The sequence below is a fragment of the Malaclemys terrapin genome, chromosome 3 (genome assembly GCF_027887155.1).
Source record: "Malaclemys terrapin pileata isolate rMalTer1 chromosome 3, rMalTer1.hap1, whole genome shotgun sequence".
In the NCBI taxonomy this organism is placed as follows: domain Eukaryota; kingdom Metazoa; phylum Chordata; order Testudines; family Emydidae; genus Malaclemys; species Malaclemys terrapin.
In genome coordinates this window covers 7,739,988-7,762,782 of record NC_071507.1, presented here as the reverse complement: position 1 = coordinate 7,762,782, position 22,795 = coordinate 7,739,988, and the positions used below count along the sequence as shown (strand labels likewise).

At 43.9% G+C, this 22,795-nt stretch overlaps 1 protein-coding gene across 1 annotated transcript in view; it reads left to right on the top strand.

Moving 5' to 3' along the window:
- The first annotated feature begins 4,801 nt into the window (after positions 1 to 4,801).
- GPCPD1 (glycerophosphocholine phosphodiesterase 1) overlaps positions 4,802 to 22,795 on the top strand; it is a 69,884-nt gene continuing 51,890 nt past the window's right edge. Inside the window, exons 1-4 of the mRNA XM_054023008.1 lie at positions 4,802 to 4,921; positions 12,852 to 12,935; positions 18,629 to 18,710; positions 22,497 to 22,581. Of these exons, the coding sequence (XP_053878983.1) occupies positions 12,887 to 12,935; positions 18,629 to 18,710; positions 22,497 to 22,581 (216 nt within the window). The 5' untranslated portion in view covers positions 4,802 to 4,921; positions 12,852 to 12,886. The remainder of the gene's footprint in view (positions 4,922 to 12,851; positions 12,936 to 18,628; positions 18,711 to 22,496; positions 22,582 to 22,795) is intronic.

Here is a 22,795-nt window from a genome sequence, read left to right as displayed (position 1 = left end):
ACTCCTACAAATAGCCTTATTCATGTGAGTAAGCCTTAGTCACGCGCATAGTCCTATTGAAATCAAGGATTGCACATGTGGTTAAAGGTGAAGGATGAGGCCCTGAGATGAGATACGGGATAGTTGGCGTGTAAAACTATATTTATTACTGTTTAAAAACAGCTGGATAATGAACTTTGGCCATGATTCAGGTGAGCGTATAATAAAAATGGTTTTAATGTAAAGTTATGGTTGTGAATTTAAATATAGCTACTGTTGGGAAATTCTCAGTTAAGGTTCTAATATGCACATTATGTATATTTGCTAAGGTCAGAGATGACAATAGAGTATTTCATTGCAGCCCTGGAGTCTTAAAAGCCCACCTGCACTGCAGGAAGAGAGTGAGGCCGCAGAGCTGTACAACATGAACATCATCCCTCCTCCCAGCCTATGAGAGAAGGCTTTTCAAGGGCAGGAGCCTCCAGCCCATAGCAGCAGGGTGGATGGATGGGGATATGTAAGGACACTTGCAGTCCCTGGCCCACATGTTCATGGGGATGGTACACGGGAGTTTCCATCCCATATATGGAGGGCTGGTGTACATTGGGGTCTCTTGCCTGTACATGGAGGGATGGCAGAAGTATGAGTGGGTCTCCAGACAGTGGAGTTAAATTAAATGCAGAGTTCTAGGTCCTCCAGTTCCTAAAGAGGAATGAGATGTTGTAGGAAGTAATTTAATAAATTGCTGGATTTCCAGGTTGGGGGGTCATTCTTTAGCTCTCAGTTCTCTCTACTCTCACAATCCATCCAGAGGGTGGAGGAGGTTGGACTGGAGAATATTTTCTGTCTATATATGGACAGAAAATCCAAATCTAACCCTGACTCCAAACCTAATTCCAGTTTGGGGAGCGGAGAGTTAAAATTGGTATTGATTTTCCTGACTTCTTTGCATTTAATTTCTCAATATAGCCTTAGCCTTAATGGAATTTTTTGCTGTTGACATTTCCTAGGCCAAATCCTCTGCTGATGTAAACTGGTTTGGCATCAATGAAGTCACAGAATTGCACCAGCGTACAACAGCAGAGCATCTTGCCCCTTGTTTCAATTGCATGCTTTATTTAGAATTTTGTTTCAACACTGTGGCTAAAAATAAAAAAGGATAACACAACAGTGCAATTGCTTTGTTTAGCCATTAAGACTGCAGTGAGGGTCTGAGTTTGCCATTTCAAGACTTGGAAGAAAATTTTATAAAACAGTTCCTTTAATTATAAAGAAAGCAAAATGTTTCGTAAATGGCTGTCAAAAGGTGTAAGAAAAATCTGCTTTGTGCAAAGTTAACAAAAAAATCTTATTGAGACTTTATGTATTTATAAATTGAAGTCTCAGTTTGGAGCATAGTATGCTACAAACCACACTGGAGTAAACTTTGATAAACAGGAAATAGTTGGAAGGTTAGCAGTAATACCAATGGGACGTAGTCAGAAGTTTCCAAGTCTTGGCTTTCAATTGTAATCTTTTCCATTTTCTATTTTTGATGGAGGTTTTGGCACTTTAGTTTCATACGTTCTCAGCTTTTCTGTGTGTGTTTTAATGGGAACACTCCCCTCTCTTATGAAGATTTTAAAAAACAGGAAACAACATACTTTCATCTCAGGACCACAGTAGGAAAGTTCACATCAGGAGACAGGATGCTTACAATGCATCTATCAGGACCTGTGTTTGAAAATTAAGTGCTTTGCTCTGATTCACTTGAACTGTTGTTACACCCAACAGATCCAATAATCCAATCCTGGTGGCATAGAGCCAGCATAGCCTCCTTTCCCCCTATTCCCTTCACACTTTCCTGCACAGGCAGCATTTTGGGGGCACAGCTGAGAATGGACCTACGAGTAATGTGCTCTGGTGATCCTCAGCTAGTATAAGAGCCCCTTAGGGGCTGTTACTAGGTGGCACAAGCTAGAATAGCCAAGACTAGTCAGGGGCCGAACTCTGCACAAGATTAGCCACTCATGCTGCGTTCCTATATTCTGTGCCTCAGTTCACTTGCTCTGTCAATTCAAGCCAGTGGCGTAGCCAGCATGGGACATTTGGGTGGGCCCTGACTTTGGGTGGGCAGGCAATGACAGAGGCAGGTGGTAGGAAGGATTGGGGGGAATGGACATTCTGGCCAGGGGCCCCCTGTGTGCACCCAGCTGTGGAAGGAGACGCCGCTCTCCAGCGTGCATGGCTCCCGGCACCCGTCCCCATACCATGCTCCTTGAGGCAGCAGGCCTTTTTTGAGGATCTCCTTTGCCGCGCCGCCCGCCTGCCCTCCATCTGCTGCGGCATGCTTGCGTGATGTGCTTGTCAGGCACTCTGCTGCTGTCTCTCCCCCTCCGGTTGGGCTGGGAGTGTGTGCACCTGGTGTGCTGTGTCCTCCATGTCTGGGCAGGGCAAGCACTGGGGCTGGAGCAGGGCTGGGGGGAAGGATGGACCTGGATTCTAAGTGGGTGTGCCGCAACCCACCCAGGCAGACATGCCAAACCTGCAAAGAAAACCTGCAGAAATTGGGCTTGTTTTTGGCTTAATTGGCTTGTGAGTTGCTCGTTGGCTAGTTTTTGGCTTGTAGCTGCCTTTTTTTTTTTTTTTTTGGATCAGCTCCCGGCAAGCAGGGGCAAGGGGCGGGGGGAAGAGAGTCGGGGTGCACAGACTGCACGCTGGGGGGATCTAGTCACATAGAGTGTTGGGATTCTTAGGGATTGGCTTGTTTTGAAATGGGATTAGCTTGATTTTTGGCTTATTGTGGAAGTCGGCGTGCTTATTTACCGTGTGAAAGTTGGCAACTGTGCACGCAGGCCCACCTGTGGCTATGTCCCTGATTCAAGCACAGAGTTTTGACTCCAAAGGCCAGATTTTTAAAGGTAGTTAGCTGCCTAACAATCTGGCCCTAAGAATATAAATGGCTTGTGTTCCTATGCAAACAATAGTGGGCTGAAGCTAATGGGAGTCTTTCCACTTTATCAGTGACCTTTAGATCAGTCCTTATTCCTTTGTTGTTTAATTATGGCCAGGCTTTAAGCAGGATCTTGGGTTTTCAGCAAACAATTTTAGGAGTGTTTTGTTGCAAGGAAGTCTTTTTATTTAGCTATAATCCCATTAATATCACTTACCTTAACATTATCAAATGTCCCCCAAGATGGACTATTGTCAAAGCTGCAGTTTGATTTCAACAAAATTAAAAACTAGTTCGTTTTAAGGAGACAAACATTCTAATTATTGATCGAGTGTCTGGCAGAAGACCTATAATAATGGTTACTACAGCTCTCTCTGAAATAAAACTGTTACTATACCGTGGAGCTAGGTACTTTACTTACAGCTAGAACAGATGAGTGAATTAAGAATTCACTTTACTTATGTGAATACACTTCTTTTAAAAAAGTACTTTAAAAGCGTAGGGCTTTGTAACACAGCACATAAATGTCCAAAATTTGACATCTGAAAGGTTTTTAAAGCAAATGGTTTTCCACTCGTAGAATATGTAGGTGTTTACAAAACAGTAGGCCCCACTACAGCATGCCATCTAAATTCAAGGTGCCTTTTAACAAAATCTGTAAGTGCATGGTCCTTCCCTGCTGGAAATCTGTAGGATTTTTATAATTCGGAGGATCAGAATGAGCAAAAATGGCTTTTAATAACAGGTAAAGGTATGAAAAGTCATCTTCCATCTGCCTGAACAATCCTTTAGGGTAACTCATGTGGGTATTTATGTAGTCAAATAAAATGACAGTAATACTGTAATGGCTACATCTCCCTGTCTTGTGCAAAAGAGGCTCAAAGACACATTTCTCTTAGCCTCAGCCCATTCCCACACTCAGCACAGGAACAGAAGTCCAAAACAGCCCCACCAAGAGAGAATTTTTCCAGAACACTAGTGTTTTTAGGGCTTTTTTACAGGAAAACAGAATGACTGGTCCCCTAAAGGGCTCAACTCCTTCCGGGCCATGACACCCAGGCCCAGTTCTGACTTCTCCTTCCTGGCCCTGGCTGCACTCCCCGCCTGCTGAGCTCCCTCCTGGCCCTGGCTGCATCCTCCTCTTCCTCTTGGCCCTGGTTGCATCCTGGCTGCAGCTCTGCACCCTCAACTCCCTAGCTCCCGGGTGGTCGGGGGGGTGGAGAGCAGGAGGGGAGTGCAGGGCCCCGGGGGAGGGTGGTGGGGGCAGGCGGGGTGTAGGGAGGCAAGAGGGGAGTGCAGGGCTCCCAGGGGGAGGTGGAAGGGGCAAGAGGGGAGGTCAGGCGAGGTCCGGGTGTGGGGGGGGGCAAGAGGGGAGTGCAGGGCCCCGGGGGGAGGTGGAAGGGGCAGGTGGGGTCCGGGGGGGCAAGAGGGGAGGTCAGGCGAGGGGGGCAGGAGGGGAGTGCAGGGCCCCGGGGGGGGTGGAAGGAACAGGCGGGAAGTGCAGCGCTCCAAGGGGGGGGGCGGTCCTGACTACCTCCCTGCTCAGTCCCCTCCAGGCCCTGGCGCACCCCCGCCCCGCTGCTCCCTCCTAGCGCCAGCACCCCAGCCCGACTCATCGCATCAGTCCTCCCGCCCCCCCGGGCCAGCTGTGCAGTCTCCGCTCTGATTGGCTGGCCGTTGCTGCTCTACTGATTGGCTGACTCTCAGTCCCGCCCCCCAGCCCTTCCTGCTTCTCCGCCCCTCAGCGCCTATCTCCCGGCCGGCTCCGACGCCCCGCCCCCTAGAGCTGCGCTTTCTAGGAATCTTCTCCGCTCCCATTGGCCCTGCTGTCACGTGGCCGCCGCCTATCCCCGCCTCGCGCCCGGTTCGGCCGGGCGGTTGGAACCGGTTTGTCCGGGCGGTTGAAGACGGCCGAGCTCGGCGGGGAGCTCGCACGGCGCGTCCTGCAGCCGGCGCCGCCGCTTCCTCAAACAAAGGCAGCCGGAGCAGCCAGCCCCGCTCAGCGTCCAGGTCAGAGCCGGCGGCCGCAGGGATGGAGGGGAGGCGCCGGGGGGAGAGGGGGGAGGTCTCTGACAGGTGGGAGCTGGGGTAGTGAGGGGGGGGGTCAGGAGGGGAGTGCGGGGCTCCCGGGGGCGGAGGGGAGAAGTGGGGGTCCGGGGGCGGGAGCAGTCGGGGTCTGGGTAGGGAGGGGGGGGTGTGGGGCTGGAGCAATCGGGGGCCGGGTGTGGGGGCCGGGAGCAGTCGGGGTGTGGGGAGGGAGGGCAGGGGGGGAAGCGCGGGGCGGAGGGGAGAAGAGGGGCCGGGAGCAGTCGGGGTGTGGGGAGGGAGGGCAGGGGGGGAAGCGGGGGGCGGAGGGGAGAAGAGGGGCCGGGAGCAGTCGGGGTGTGGGGAGGGAGGGCAGGGGGGGAAGCGCGGGGCGGAGGGGAGAAGAGGGGCCGGGAGCAGTCGGGGTGTGGGGAGGGAGGGCAGGGGGGGAAGCGCGGGGCGGAGGGGAGAAGAGGGGCCGGGAGCAGTCGGGGTGTGGGGGGGAGGGAGGGCAGGAGGGGAAGCGCGGGGCGGAGGGGAGAAGAGGGGCCGGGAGCAGTCGGGGTGTGGGGGGGAGGGAGGGCAGGGGGGAAAGCGCGGGGCGGAGGGGAGAAGAGGGGCCGGGAGCAGTCGGGGTGTGGGGAGGGAGGGCAGGGGGGGAAGCGCGGGGCGGAGGGGAGAAGAGGGGCCGGGAGCAGTCGGGGTGTGGGGAGGGAGGGCAGGAGGGGAAGCGCGGGGCGGAGGGGAGAAGAGGGGCCGGGAGCAGTCGGGGTGTGGGGAGGGAGGGCAGGAGGGGAAGCGCGGGGCGGAGGGGAGAAGAGGGGCCGGGAGCAGTCGGGGTGTGGGGAGGGAGGGCAGGAGGGGAAGCGCGGGGCGGAGGGGAGAAGAGGGGCCGGGAGCAGTCGGGGTGTGGGGAGGGAGGGCAGGGGGGGAAGCGCGGGGCGGAGGGGAGAAGAGGGGCCGGGAGCAGTCGGGGTGTGGGGGGGAGGGAGGGCAGGGGGGGAAGCGGGGGGCGGAGGGGAGAAGAGGGGCCGGGAGCAGTCGGGGTGTGGGGGGGAGGGAGGGCAGGAGGGGAAGCGCGGGGCGGAGGGGAGAAGAGGGGCCGGGAGCAGTCGGGGTGTGGGGGGGAGGGAGGGCAGGGGGGGAAGCGGGGGGCGGAGGGGAGAAGAGGGGCCGGGAGCAGTCGGGGTGTGGGGAGGGAGGGCAGGGGGGGAAGCGGGGGGCGGAGGGGAGAAGAGGGGCCGGGAGCAGTCGGGGTGTGGGCAAGGAGCGGTGTCTAGTCGCCCTGCGCTGCGGAGGAAGCGGTGAAGGGTGATGCCAATCGGGGCAGGTGCTGGCCGGGCAGCCGGGCGGTCTCGGGCCAGGCAGCTGTTTCGTGCAGGGAGGTTTTGTTTACGGCCCTGATTGGGCGCAGAGCCGGTGACGAGCCCCCACGAGGTTATTTAAATCGCCTTTCACTTCACCTTGTGTAACCCGGTCTCAGACTGAGGAGGCGGATCTTGGGTAGCTGCAGCCAGCAAGTGTCGGGGCAGCTCTCTGGTTCGGAGCACGATGAGTCCCTCACAGCGCTGTCTCCCAGTGCTTCCTGGGTCTCCTCGGGAGTGTTGACAGGAAACATGGGGTCCCCATCCTTTGGGCTGCTTCTGAGCTGGAAAACAGGAAACGATGCTGGTTGTCTTAATTAATGTTTTGTTCCACGTGTGCCCATCTCTTCTTTTGACCAGAATACAGTAAAAGGAGAGGTGATGTGAAGGGATTAGGAGGACTTGTCAAATTTACAAACTAGGGTACTTTCATAGATAGTAATTTTTCAGTTCCTGGGGAAGTTATTTGGCCATATTTAATTCAAGTGCTTTTTATTGCAATACATTGGACTAAACAATGTAATTATTAAATATATTTTGTTTTAGTCATACAGATTTGATGTAAATGAACAAGAAAATCCAGATTTAAGTTTTCATTCCATCCTTACCTTGTCTCCTTCATGACTGCAGGGTTTGTACACTATTCCCCGTGCACGTCAATTACTGGGTGCAGGAGTTCATTAGGTATTGGTTGAAGTTTAAATTGTAAATTATTAAACTTGTCAGTTGATTGGACTCCTAATGGAAGGGGCTAACTTTTAACAGTCATGTCATAACATATTTTCATAATAGAAATGACACACCTGTATACCAGAGCTAATCCATTGTGTCACTGTCACTTCTGGAACAAGTGTACAGTGTGTTTAAAATTTCCCTTGGAAATTTACCTGGCTTGAATGGTGGCCACTTTACAAAATAGTCAGCTGGCTTTCTCTCTCCCAAAAAAACCCAGAATGCAGTACTCCACATAATGGGTAAATAGCTTAAAAACACTTAAAAAAAAAAAAAAAAAAAAGCTGTTTCTTAATCCTAGGACTGTGGGGAGCCTGGAAAACTTCTGATTAGTTGTCCATTTCATTTTTATCACCAGTTGGTATGTGGGAGGGAGGTAGGGTTCCCAACTTTCTAATCACACAAAACAGAACACCTCTGCCCTGCTCATTCCATGAGGCCCCGCCCATTCTCTGAGGCCCCACCCCTGTTTGTTCTATTCCCCCTCCTCCGCTGCTCACTCTCCCCCACCCTCACTTTTATTGGGCTGTAGCATAGGGTGGGGGTGAGGGCTCTGGGGTGTGGCCAGAAATGAGGGGTTCAGGGTATGGGAGAGGGCTCTGGGCTGGGGCAAGAGGTTAGGGTGTGTGTGTGTGGGGTGAGGTCTCTGGCTGGGGGTGCAGGCTCTGGGGTGGGGCTGGGGATGAGGGGTTTGGGGTGCAGGAGTGGGCTCCAGGTGGGGGCCAAGGGGTTTGGAGTGCAGGAGGCAGTGTGGGATACGGTTGGGGGTGTGGACTCTGGGGTGGGTCCAGGGATGAGGGATTTGGGGTGCAGGAGGGGGCTGGGGCAGGGTGTTGGGATGTTGGGGGTGGTGTGGGCTCCTGGAGGGAGTTTGGGTGTGGGAGGGGACTCTGTGCTGGGGTAGGGGGTTGGGGTACGGGAGCAGTGTGGGGTTCCGGCGGCGCTTACTGTGGCTTCTGGTAAACGGCCGCCAGGTCCCTGCAGCTCCTAGACACGTGGGCAGCCGGGGGGCTCTGCATGCTGCCCTTGCACCTGCAGGCGCCACCCCTGCAGCTCCCATTGGTCGCAGTTCCTGGCCAATGGGAGCTGCAGAGCCAGCACTCGGGGCGGGGACAGCATGTGGAGCCTCCCTGGCCTCCCATGTATATAGCGGCTGCAGAGACCTGGCGCCTGTTTCCGGGATCCACACAGAGTTATGGCAGGCTGGGAGCCTGCCTTAGTCCTGGGCCCCCGCTGCACTGCTGACCAGAGCCGCCAGGGTCCCTTTCCGACTGGGCGTTCTGGTCAAAATTCAGATGCCTGGCAACCCTACAGGGAGGGGGTAGAGAGGGGGACTTGCTCCTAGACTGAGACCTTTTTTTGTCAGGTTTCAGCACTGAAATATTTCATCCCAAACTAGATCTTTATTAAAACACTAAACAAAGAATACCTACACAACTCGGTGCCATTGCAAACATGACCAGATCCTTTCCACTTTGTTTTCTGAGGAACTCATTCTTCAGAATTGCTGTTAAATGACTGGGCTGGAAGAACAGTCTGCATATAGACAGAGTTCAGTTATTTCTTGTGTTTGTCTGTTTTTAAGAGATGACAATGTAAGCTAATGTCAGCTGCAAAGTTGTGTTATTATGGTAGCAAATAAAACAAAACTGATATCGAGAAGGTCAAAGTGGGCTATTGTTGTAAGTACTCCTCTTCGGGGACATATTTAATTTTCCAGATACTTACAAGATAAGCAATTTCCTTTAATGTTAGTGTTGCTATTTTAAACCCCAGGCATATTCTGATATCATTTCTTGACATCATATTTCTGTTTTGCTTCTTCCTAAATGATGGATTAAAATGTACAACAGGATTTCTTTGTCAGTAGAATTTCTGCTTTTAGATCAGAAGTTGTGTGTTCAAATCTTGTACCTAGCTTAGCTCATATCTAAATGTGAAAGCTGCAATGTGGTATTAAGGAGAGCTGCAGAACTTGTAGAGGTGCTTACCTATGTAGGAAAGATGACAAAGTAAGGTCCTTTTTGTCAGTCTGTGACTGTTCACATGGAAACAAAGGGTTTCAGAACTCTTTTTGTAAAGAATGATAGCTGTTATGATTTGATACACTGTCCAACCGTGGCTCTGGTTCTGATGTCAAATGTTATATGATTATTGCTGATTTATTTGTCTATAGTCACTGTACTGCATGTATCTAATTTGTTACTTTGTGATATCTTGTGTATGAGCAGAAGAGAATTCTATTCTTTGTACCATTAGCCTAATGAGATTTTGCTGGAAATCATTTAAACACTATGTGTGATGCTGGAAGCAACTTATGTTGATATTTGGTATCTGAGGACTTGATTTTTACACATCTTACAAAAGTACCTCTTGGAATGTTAGTTAGCACTTGTCTCCTTTTTTGTTCCCTACAGTTACTGAACATTTTGTTCCATGTATACTAATTACACTGCTGTACAGCCAAAATGCTTCTGAAATAAATGTAGTCAAACTTTACTAATTCTGGGTCACTGAGAACGAAAATGATGCTTAAAATTCTTGATTGGCTCTAGTTTTCAAGATATGCTATTGGGTCAGTATATACGACCCTTGACTTAGGAATGGCGGAGGATAAGTGAGTTATAAAGGGAAGGGATTTCAATTTAAACCAGAAATGACTAAAATACATCTTTGACTGGATCTATGAATACCTAACACCTTTATTTTGGCTGCAAAATTGGAGATCAGGACAAGAGGTGGGCCCCACACATATGCTGCAACACTTGTGCAACAAATTTTCGCCAGTGGTTGAACAGGAAAAGGATATCTATGCCTTTTGCAGTGCCAATGATTTGGAGAGAGCCAACAGATCATATTAGCAATTGTTACTTCTGCATGGTGCCTCCAGTTGGGAAAGGTGTGTCAAAGAAGAAAAAGTGGACTGTGCATTATCCAAACATTCCATCAGCTGTACGCCCAGTACCCCACGGAGAAGGACTGCCGGTTCCTCATGCACCAGAAGCATTCTCACTTGAGTCAGACGAGGAAGAGGATGAAACTTCTGGTCCTGAACCATCAATGTCATAGGACCCACATTTTCTCCCAGCCTCCTCCTCTGAACCACACCTCATAACACAAGGTGAACTGAATGACCTTGTCAGGGATTTGGAACTACCCAAGAGTAAGGCAGAGCTGTTGGGCTCCAGACTACAGCAGTGGAATCTCCTGGCAGATGATGTTAGGGTTTCCCATGTTCCGTGACCGTCAAAAGGATCTTGTCCCATTCTTCTTCATGGAAGGTGATCTTGTAGCCTGCAACAACATCAATGGTGTGATGGCAGCCCTCAACATCGTTCACGATCCAGATGAGTGGAGACTGTTCATTGGTTCATCGAAGACGAGTCTTAAAGCTGTTTTACTGCATAATGGCAATGTTTTGCCATCAATTCCAGTTGGTCATGCAGTCCATATGAAGGAAACCTATGACAACGTGAAACAACTTTTGAGGTGCATAAACTATGACCAACATCAGTGGCAGCTTTGTGGCGATTTGAAGGTTGTTGCTCTCTTGCTTGGTCTGCAGACTGGATACCCAAAGTACTGCTGTTTTCTCTGCGAATGGGATAGTCGTGCAAGAGATTCCCACTACATCAAGAAAGATTGGCCACTCCGACAGTCATTGGAGCCTGGGAGGAAAAGTGTTCAGCATCCACCACTTGTTGAATCAAGGAAGATTTTGTTACCACCCTTACACATCAAGCTGGGTCTGATGAAGAACTTTGTCAAGGCCATTGACAAAACACAAGCAGCTTTCAAGTACCTCTGTGGAAAATTTCCAAGGTTAAGTGAAGCTAAGATAAAGGAAGGTGTCTTTGTTGGTCCTCAGATTCGTGAACTTCTTCGAGATGATGCATTTGACCGTGCACTACGTGGCAAGGAAAAGACGGCATGGAAAGCCTTCCAGTTAGTGGCAATAAATTTTCTCGGAAACAACAAGGCAGACAAGTACAGGTTGTTGGTGGGAAAACCTCCTCAAGGCATACAAAAGCCTTGGTTGCAACATGTCACTAAAGATACATTTTTTTGCACACTCATCTAGATTTTTTTTTTTTTTTTTTTTTCCACCGAACTGCGGAGCAGTGAGCGACGAGCACAGCGAGCGATTTCACCAGGACATTGCAACAATGGAGAAACGCTATCAGGGCAAATGGAGCCCATCAATGCTAGCAGACGATTGCTGGACAGTGACAAGAGATGCTCCATTTAATGAATACAAGAGACAAGCCAAGAAGCGCTGAGTAGACACTGAATAGGACTAAACTATGTACAGAATAGTTTTTTGCCTTTTGTTTCATAATAAATTTTATTTATATAGCCCTTTTGCTGATTTTTAAAGTGTTACATAAACAGGACAGGTGAAATATTATCATGTAAAGCAACCATAAACACATGAAAAGACCTAGGTTTACAATTTAGGATTAAAATTCTTCTATCTACACAATATGCATAGACATAAAGTGTAAAAACTTAAATATATTAGAAACAGTAGCCAATCAGTTGTTTTAATTTGTCATATTTGAATTCAGCACATCAAAATACATAATAAATAGCACATTTTATCTCCTGAAGCAGACGACTTCTCAAAAATTGTAGACCAGTGTTATGTATGGTAATGATGGCAAATTTTGGCCAATCATAGAGCGATATATTATCATAAGCAACTGCATATAATGCTTTGGTGTAAGTGTTTTCTTTGTTCTTGCTGACTTATGAGCTCGAACCAATTGCAATTGAAATAAACGGATCACCCCTCCTGTGGTTCCTTGCTTGGCTAGCTGTGTCCGTCTCTCCTTATTCCTCAGCTGGAACGGACAGAAATTTCTATGACACAAATCATTTGGATTATTTGGCATTCTGCTGGTAGTGCATTTACATACAGTGCATACTATTTACATATAGAAACATTATGGCCTTCATTGACTCCGAAATAATTATTTTATAAGTAATGGAAAAGGAAATTATTTTAACTTATACGTGTCAAAGCCATAGTTATCTAGGACTGCCAGTGTTGTCACTAGAAATTTTGGCTTTTATTCAACTCTAAAATACCTTGCATGTTTACAGCAGGGCAATAAGGCATAGATAATATTTTAATAGTCATAGCAGTTCTGAGTAAATGTGTGTTTTTGTTTTTGTTTTTTTCCTGGTTATTAAAATAGTTATATAAAGTATCACCATGTTTTCATTACTGCCATGTTGTTTTGAGGCAAATGCTCTTTCCAAGGAAGCTTGATTTTTGGTGGTGGTGGTTGTAAATATTTGCTTTAGAGTTGTGTATTCATAATTGGTTTTCTGCTTGTCTGCATTTTTCATGAGTAGCTTTGAAAACAAGAGTAGGGTTGTCAACTTTCCAGGATTGGCCTGGAATCTCCAGGAATTAAAGATGCTATGTGATGAAATCTCCAGGAATACATCTAACTAAAATTGACAACCCTAAGTAAAAGTAAAAAATAGCTTAAAGAGGTAGCTGCTTACCCATAGAAAAGCCATTGGCCATTGAAAGTTTGTCTCTAATGATAAAGCTCCCATTGATTTCATTGAGAGAAGAATTAGGCAAATGCTGAGTGCTTTAGAGAAATCCTCCCCTAAAAATACTGAATGAATGCTATTTGTCGTTGCACATATCAATCTCACTATTTCTGTTTAACACTCAGAAGACCAATACTTGGTCACCCCCCTATAGATGATTGAAGTTCATATCCTAGCTTTTAGTGAGACAGCTACAGAGACAGTATATTGTTACTGAAATACTTTTATTTCCCCCCCCCTCCTAATAGGAGACGTCAGACTTCGTAGGTCATTATCTGCAAGTATGACCTCATCTCAAGTTACCTTTGAAGTAAGAGGAGCATTAGAACAAGGTACACAAATCACACTTGTCGTATACTTTTTTGTGTGTGCATGTTGTAAAACTAGAATAAAATCTTCAAGCCATACAGTTAAAAATATTTGTTTATTTTAGTTAGAGGGCAAAGAATCATATAATTTTGATACCTGGGATGACAAGGTTCAGGAGGGTGGCTCAGTAAAGAGGAGCTTTACAAAATAATTGTTCTTTAGCAGAGAGTTGGGGAATGAATTTTATCCTATTAATAACTTGTTTGAAAAATGTTAGCATACTAGAGATTTTGATATACTCCTTGAAATAGTCTGAATACTTTAAAATTAGAATTGTATTTGTGATAACCTTACTTTATCAAATGGAAATATTTAGCATTAATCCTGACCTCAGATATGCAGGCATATGGAAAATCCTCAGTTTGTGCGTAGGTATGCAGAGGGCTCCTGTTGAACCAAATATAACAAGAGAATATGTTTTGAATGAGTTTGGAACACAAGTTGATATATTTGATCAGAACAGTGTGCCATCTTATCCAGTATTCTGAAACCTCAGAAAGGAAATGTAACCAATATTTGTGTCTAGCTGGGTTTGGGATGTTAGCTCTGTCTTTGTCTAGCCAGTGGGATGTTATCCAATCTTTGCCTTCAACTTTTTTCCTAAATCATTACCAGCCAAAAGCAGACACCGGGTAGCTATTCCTTTGATTTTCCTATCTTTCACCTCCTTCTCTAATTCAGAGACAAAACACACACACACACACCCTCCCACCCCCCCCCAATCAGTGGTTGACTGCATCTAAAACAACCAGAGTGCTTCCTCCATGAGTCATTATATGATTGCCACAGGGTGGATTTGATTTAAATCAGATTGATTTAAATCATGACTAAAATCACTACTCAGGAAGACTCGATTTAATCATGGTTTTCTACATAAAAGTGCATTCTTGTTGGTTGTTATCTTAATACATATTCTTCACAACTCGGAGATAGATGTAGGTTTCATTTTTAGAAGATACACACTATATTTTTAAACAGTGATTTATTTTGAAAATTTTTCAGATTAGTTTTACAGCTATATCAGAAAATGAAAGATGGGTTATTTCATTTACCAAAGGTTATTGAAGCAGATATTTATGAAGTCATTGGGAGGTGAACAATTCAACAGGTTAATCATTAATATTTGGAGGATTTTCTTGCTGTATTAGGAGGAGAACATCACCAGACAGACATTTAAATTGTTTTATTTAATTAAAACAACGACGTTAAATATTCTGGATTTTTTTCTTCAACAGCAAACATAATATTTTAACAAAACAAGCATATGTCCCTAACTTCTCACATTTATCTCCAGACTTCTTCTCCTTGTCCAGATCTATTCTGCCCCCAACAATCTTTAGATAGGTTTTTCCCTCAAAAAGCATTTTATCAAAAAAATCTGATTTAAATAAAAAAAATCACTGATTTTTATCCACCCTGATTTGCCACAAATGTATCTAAGGTATTCATCTTCTCAGTCATCCTGGTCAGCCTAACCATACACGCTTCCCTGTTTAACAGCATAGCAATACCTAACTGTATATACACAACTGTTATTTATACAGTATTATAATGCTTAAATTCACAGTGAGCAACTCTAATAAATCACTAGAAGGCATCAGCAACCATTCAATAGTAAATCACTAAAATCACCAGAAGCCCCCCCTCCCCTTCTTATTGAGCATACTCTGCTATGCCAAACTCAGTGGAGGTATGAATAAGCACTGTTCGCTCCCCTCTGCTAAAATCAGAGGGAAAATTCCCTTTCTTGGACTTGTGGGAGCTTAGCTCTCTCCCCCTCCTCTGCTGGTGAAGTTGAGGACTCAATAGGTGTTCAGGATGTTCCACTGGTCCCTTTACATTCCTTCCATGCTGCAAATCAGAGGCCTTTTTCTACACTACAGGGGAAATGCGATCTAAGCTACGCAATTTGAGTTATGTGAATAGCGTAACTCAAATCGACATAGCTTAGACCTACTTACTGTGGGATCCACACTATGCGATGTCGACGGGAAACACTCTCCCTTCGACTCCCCCTACTCGGCCCGATCCAGTGGAGTACAGGAGTCGACGGGAGAGCGATCTGTGGTCAATTTAGCTGGTCTAGTGAGGACCCACTAAACTGACTGCTTATGCATCGATTGCTGCTTGTCGATCCTCCTGGTAAGTGTAGACAAGCCTAGAGCAGTCAAACACCTTCTTGTGACTTCTTACTTTAAGCAGTTAGTCATTAGGTAGAAGATGCATGGAATCTGCCTTTGTGTTGCTACAAAGATGCCACTTGGGTATACCCTTGTTTTGCGGTACTTTTTGCTGTACCTGATAATGCAATTCTTGCTTATTATGGGTTCTCATAGGGGTTCCAGTTTCAGCTTAAAATGATGAATCTAGATCCCATTACCAAAAATCTGATAGTTTATTTAAAAAAAAAAAAAATCTGGGAAAAGAGCTTGTAGAAGAGGCAGGTAGGAGCCTGGGAGACGTTATTTTCTGTAGCATGTAATTTCAAAGGGGCCATTTTGAATGGTACCATTTGCATGGTAGGAGGAGGCAAGAAATGTAGCAGGCCAATATTACTGCAGCTTATGGGGCAACTTAATAAAATGTTCAATATATAATTCTGCTCTTTGATATAAAAATGTTATTTGGCGGTAATTAGTACAAGAAGAAGTACAAACTGGAAGTAAACAGGGAAACAGTCAACCATACATGGTTTATTACGACAATGATATTGGCAAAATAATGACTACATAATAGATGCCTTTTTCACAAGTCATCTGTTAAAACTCCTTAGGGAACACACTTTCTGTCACATTTTAGTTCAAAATTAAAAGCATTAATTATATCTTTTGTTTAAAATTACACTGAGCTTATGATATGTAACAAGAGAAGAAGTAACAGACCATTAAAACAGAAATATGCATTGAGACAGAAACCAATGCCAACATCTTGATAATTTCTAAGGTAAAATTTACCTAAGGTCACTAGCATTTGTTGATCGTACAAGTGCAAATGTTTACCAATAACCAATTGCAGTTTATTACAAAAGCTTCAATTTGCAATAAGATTGAAGTAGCATTCATTTATTTCACATAAAATAAACCAGTAGCTGTTGCTCAACAGAAACAGCTGAACATGGAATTATGAATATTGGCAAATATTTGGTTGCATAAGTTTCCGTTGCATTTGAGCAAAACGTTTCAGCCATATTTGAATATGAGGACAGAAGGGCAAAAATATACTTTTACCAGTAGGAAAAAAAACTTGCAATTTTTTAAACCGCTGTACAGGCAAATGTCCAGCATTTGGAACCTGAAACCCAATATGAATATATAAGGAGCAGTGTCTTTGATTTTTTTGTATTTTTAAAATAATGACTCTCCATGATTCCAGTTGTCACAGTCTGTAAGAACTGTTCGATGCCTCACGGAAAGTATTTTGTTTAAAAACGATTCTACTTGTATGTCATAGTTTTTGTAGAATTCTGAAAACTCGCAAAAATTAAAAAGAACTAAGAAAAAAAGCCACAACTCTCCAAAAAAGCTTCTGCTGTGATGCTTATTTCCTTCCTGTTGTTACAAGCTTATTTCTAAAGCAGCTAGTTGTGACATTGCTGTCCTTAGCAGAACAGAGTTGAGTAAGAAGATTTTTTTTTTCTAATTTCAATAGCAGCAGTAAACAACAAGGCTAGAGAAAATTAATTCCTTTTCTGTCAGTGGTTTGCGGGGAGCTTTTCTGTGGCAAATACCTACAGAATGTGGATGGCATAAGGGGATTCTGTTGCCCCACAATACTGACATGATATGAGGGCTTGTCTTCACACGGGGGTAAGTCGACCTAAGTGACGCTACTCCAGCTACATGAATAATGACATAGCTTACGTTGACTTACTGCGGTGTCTTCACTGCGCTGTGTTGAGGGGGGACACTCTCCAGTCGACTTCCCTCACTCTTCTTGGAGAGCTGGAGTACCTGGATCGATTGGAGAGCGCTCTGCAGTCAATTTAGCAGGTCATGTGAAGACCAGCTCTTAGGCCACGTCTACACTACCCGCCAGATCGGCGGGTAGTAATCGATCTATCGGGGGTTGATTTATCGCGTCTCGTCATATTGCCCATCTGCCATTGTAGGTTTACAATGGAGAGTATAAAGTAGGTCTGTGTTCTGTTTTTTCTTTTTAATATTTTAAAGAAAATATTGATGCAAAATTTGATTGGCAAAATACTAAATGGGACGAATAATTACTATTACTGGGACTGAACGAACTTGGTAACATCCTTTTTAAAGTTGTAAGTTTTTTTGCATCTACCTCCAAGCTGCAATATATTCCTTCCCAGTATGAGAATTTGAAATAGCTGTCAGATATAGTGGCAGAGGTTCACAGCTTTTATTAAGGCTTCCTGTGTCTCTGTAAGATTGGTTCAAGTTTAATAGTTGAAAATACCTAGCCCATTGTCATAACAGGTAGGTTAGTCTTCATTAATCCCATTTTTCTGATGCTCATGTTTTCTGAAATTAAAGAACTATTTTCCTTTTGGGCTAAAAATGCTGCATGTTTGGTCTCAGCCCAAAGGTGAAATTAAGACAATTCAGTTTTTAGTGAGGGTAAAACAAATTCTAATCCTGTCTTTACTTTTTAGGAACAGTTCTAGTAGAAATGACTGACATTTGAAACTTTTGCATGCAAATTGTTCTTAATGAAGGGGGTAGTACTTTTTATAGGAGTTTTGGGGAGGGAGGTGGAGATGGTGAGTAGAGGGCAAAGCTCAGTGAGCTTCTGCTAAAACTTGCAGCAGAGCCAAATGAAACCCCATCACTGTGTTAAAATTTCTGTGTTCTTGTGTGTGTAAACTACTGCTCTGAAGTGGGACACTTTGCATGAGGGGCAGGAGGCAATGCTCACTCTGTAGACTACAAAACCCCCCAAACCTTCAAAAGTACTGTTTCAACATCAAGAAAAGGAAGAACGTTCAAGTTGTGCAGTTCAAGTAATCCAGGAGAAAATTCTTGAGGTTCTGAATGTTAAGGTCCCAAGGGGTTAATGCTTTTGTTAACTTGCCCCTGTTGCATATCCTTTTAATGCATGTATAATGTACATATGCACAACCATTAATTTTGTGCCTTGCTTTTCTGTTCATATAAACATAAAAAAACCTAAAAACAAGATTAAGGTTGAAAAGTCAAGTATTCAAGTTTGAAAATGCCAAAATAAATTAGCAGCCTGCTCTCTTATCACTGCTTTCCTGTTTGTTGACACCAGTTGAGAGACTTAAAAATAAACAACAAATTAGTTGCTAACTATTGAGTGTAAAATTCTGCTTGAGCTACCATTAGGTATTTGAAATGAATTTCAAGGAAACTGACTTGGCATTAAGCATCTATGCTTCGGAATCTACCTGTACCATTGTCTGCAGAAGCATTTGTGTGGTTGTCCCTGTTATTTAGCAGTGACTGTTGATGGACCTGCCCATCTGTAAACTGGAGGTGAAGATGGAGATGAAATTGGAAGCACAGTCACAGTCCTGTAGTAAAATATCCTTTGTGAATCAAAAATAATGAAGAGGGCTGGATTGATGTCTTTCATATATCACAAGTTTTTTAAATCCCTTCAACCACTGTGTAGAATGCCCTTTCTAATTGAAGACAAGTCCAAATAATTATGATGATTATCTTCCTAGGAGAGGTTTTTGCGATATGTGGGAGTTGCAGCGCTTTAGGAAACTGGAATCCTCAAACTGCAGTGGTCCTTCAGACTCATGGGTAAGCTTTTAGTAATAAAAATACTGATCTAATACTTGCATTTTGTTACTGATTTCAAAATTCTAAAAACTATACACACTTCATAAAACATGTTTATCTAATCAGGTCTCTCCATTGCTTGATCATTTGGAAAGCATTTTTAGAAAAAAGATGTTTACTAATGTAATAGAATGTGTAACTTACACATGTGCTTTTCCAGTTCTGAGTGATATCACATACTGGAGGGGGGTGGTAGCACTGCTCAGCAGTACACTTGCAAAACCTTCTTTAAAGTGCTGTTATGGATGATCTGCACTAAAAACTTCTGTTGCTGTGACTGTAAACCTGTAATAAGAGTAAGTTTTTTGTGTAGCTATAAATGGGGGAATATCAAACACTAACACTTGTGTTGCGTACATTTTAAATCGTTTAGTATGGGAATAAATACTGCAGAAAGAGTCAACCATTTTCTTAAAATTACACCATGTTGCTTATTTTTCTCTGGTTTGGGGAATAGCATGCATGGAATCTGTTTCTAACTCTGCCAGTGACTGTGTGTGACCTTATTCATTTAACTGTTTCTCATTTTCCCCTATCTGTAAAATGGAGATAATTTTTTTCCCTTACTTTGTAAAGCACCTCAGATCTACAGATGAAAGGCACAATAGAAGTGCTTTGTATTTTATTTTACTTGATGTATGCTTAATTAAGTCAACTAGAAGAGAACTTTTTGTGATTTTACTTGTAGTTTATTTTACAAGATGTATGAGAACATGCACTTATGCCTGAGATCACAATCAAGTTTCAAAGCTTCTTCTATTTAATGGAAAAGCTGACAATGCTGCATATTTGTATTACCACAACACTCTAGATGTGGCTTCTTTCTAAATGGCTGAATCACTACTGCAGCATTGAGAACACTGCTCTACAGCCAAAATGCTTCTGAAATAAATGTAGTCAAACTTTACTAATTCTGGGTCACTGAGAACGAAAATGATGTTTAACATTGTTGGTTGGCTCTAGTTTTCAAGATATGCTATTGGGTCAGTATATACGACCCTTGACTTGGGAATGGCGGAGGATAAGTGAGTTATAAAGGGAAGGGATCTCAATTTAAACCAGAAATGACTAAAATACATCTTTGACTGGATCTATGAATAAATCTATGACTGGGTTTGGACAGTACTTGCTTTTTAGGCAAAACAATGAATGATGCAATCTGAAGCTGGTATTGCGTCATACATGATATGAATTGCATCATGCTATTCCTAGAATTCATGGATGATGCAATCATAACAAAGCTTACATCACTCTGCTGAACAAATTGCCCTATATCAGCTCTAGAAATCATACAGTGTCGTGCTCTCTTATTTGTCAGTGTTTGATTTTTGCAAAGGGACACATTTCTGTTTAGCCAAAGTGAGCAGAGATGCCTCATACTTTGTGTGAACGGTGCAGATAACTTGGTGAAGTGACTTTTGCATCACAAAAGCGCAGTATAACCACTATGGTTAAGAAAGCCTCTCACCTTTATTTTGGCTGCAAAATTGGAGATCAGGACAAGAGGTGGGCCCCACACATATGCTGCAACACTTGTGCAACAAATCTTCACCAGTGGTTGAACAGGAAAAGGAAATCTATGCCTTTTGCAGTGCCAATAATTTGGAGAGAGCCAACAGATCATACCAGCAATTGTTACTTCTGCATGGTGCCTCCAGTTGGGAAAGGTGTGTCAAAGAAGAAAAAGTGGACTGTGCATTATCCAAACATTCCATCAGCTATACGCCCAGTACCCCACGGAGAAGGACTGCCGGTTCCTGATGCACCAGAATCATTCTCTCTTGAGTCAGACGAGGAAGAGGATGAAATTTCTGGTCCTGAACCATCAATGTCACAGGACCCACATTTTCTCCCATCCTCCTCCTCTGAACCACACCTCATAACACAAGGTGAACTGAATGACCTTGTCAGGGATTTGGAACTACCCAAGAGTAAGGCAGAGCAGTTGGGCTCCAGACTACAGCAGTGGAATCTCCTGGCAGATGATGTTAGGGTTTCCATGTTCCGTGACCATCAAAAGGATCTTGTCTCCTTCTTCATGGAAGGTGATCTTGTAGCCTGCAACAACATCGATGGTGTGATGGCAGCCCTCAACATCATTCACGATCCAGATGAGTGGAGACTGTTCATTGATTCATCGAAGACGAGTCTTAAAGCTGTTTTACTGCATAATGGCAATGTTTTGCAATCAATTCCAGTTGGTCATGCAGTCCATATGAAGGAAACCTATGACAACATGAAACAACTTTTGAGGTGCATAAACTATGACCAACATCAGTGGCAGCTTTGTGGCGATTTGAAGGTTGTTGCTCTCTTGCTTGGTCTGCAGACTGGATACCCAAAGTACTGCTGTTTTCTCTGCGAATGGGATAGTCGTGCAAGAGATTCCCACTACATCAAGAAAGATTGGCCACTCCGACAGTCATTGGAGCCTGGGAGGAAAAGTGTTCAGCATCCACCACTTGTTGAATCAAGGAAGATTTTGTTACCACCCTTACACATCAAGCTGGGTCTGATGAAGAACTTTGTCAAGGCTATTGACAAAACACAAGCAGCTTTCAAGTACCTCCGTGGAAAATTTCCAAGGTTAAGTGAAGCTAAGATAAAGGAAGGTGTCTTTGTTGGTCCTCAGATTCGTGAACTTCTTCGAGATGATGCATTTGACCATGCACTGCGTGGCAAGGAAAAGACGGCATGGAAAGCCTTCCGGTTAGTGGCAATAAATTTTCTCTGAAACAACAAGGCAGACAACTACAGGTTGTTGGTGGAAAACCTCCTCAAGGCATACAAAAGCATTGGTTGCAACATGTCACTAAAGAAACATTTTTTTTGCACAGTCATCTAGATTTTTTTTCCACCAAACTGCGGAGCAGTGAGCGACGAGCACGGTGAGCGATTTCACCAGGACATTGCAACAATGGAGAAACGTTATCAGGGCAAATGGAGCCCATCAATGCTAGCAGACGATTGCTGGACAGTGACAAGAGATGCTCCATTTAATGAATACAAGAGACAAGCCAAGAAGCGTCGAGTAGACACTGAATAGGACTAAACTATGTACAGAATAGTTTTTTGCCTTTTTGTTTCATAATGAAGTTTATTTATATAACCCTTTTGCTGATTTTTAAAGTGTTACATAAACAGGACAGGTGAAATATTATCATGTAAAGCAACCATAAACACATGAAAAGACCTAGGTTTACAATTTAGGATTAAAACTCTACTATCTACACAATATGCATAGACATAAAGTGTAAAAACTTAAATATCTTAAACAGTAGCCAATCAGTTGTTTAATTGTCATATTTGAATTCAGCACAGCAAAATACATAATAAATAGCACATTTTATCTCTGAAGCAGACGACTTCTCTAAAATCGTAGACCAGTGTAATAGATGGTGGTAGCAATAAAATTGTACTGCAACTTCATTATAAATGTTGTAAAATGCTTTCAGCCTCAAACCATTTGAGGGCTGTTACATAAATTCAATGTTGCTATTCAAATTTCAAGAATGCTAGCCTAGTGTATTTGTGAATCTGTTTCTTTGACTAACTTTTTTTAAATAACAGCCCCGGTGGTTTTTTTAAAAGATCGCAAGAAATGTACTTTGATAGTAAAATCATATTTTCCCAAAGCCATGGTTGTATACTTAGCTGTTTCTATAAAACTTTTAGTTTGGGGCTAACGATAAAATTTTTTGAAAACCTTCATGTAACCAAATACTTCTTAAAACTATTTTTCCGCAGTGAGTTATGGAAAACTACTGTTGAACTTACTAGAGGAGTTGCTGTTCAGTATCGATATTTTAAAGGGTGCTTCTTAGAACCCAAGGTATGTATAGCTTTTTAAGCTGTTTTTTATTTAGTTTTTACTGTAATACTTTAACTTCATAAGGAGTAGGTCTTATGACTCTAGCAAAATAATAAAATAGACACAAACTTAGTCTGCGACAACTTACTGTTACTAAATGGAGTTTGTTACTTTAGTTATTCCTACCGCCCTGCTCCACAATTGCTGTTTTTTGTTCCTCCAATAAAAATGCATG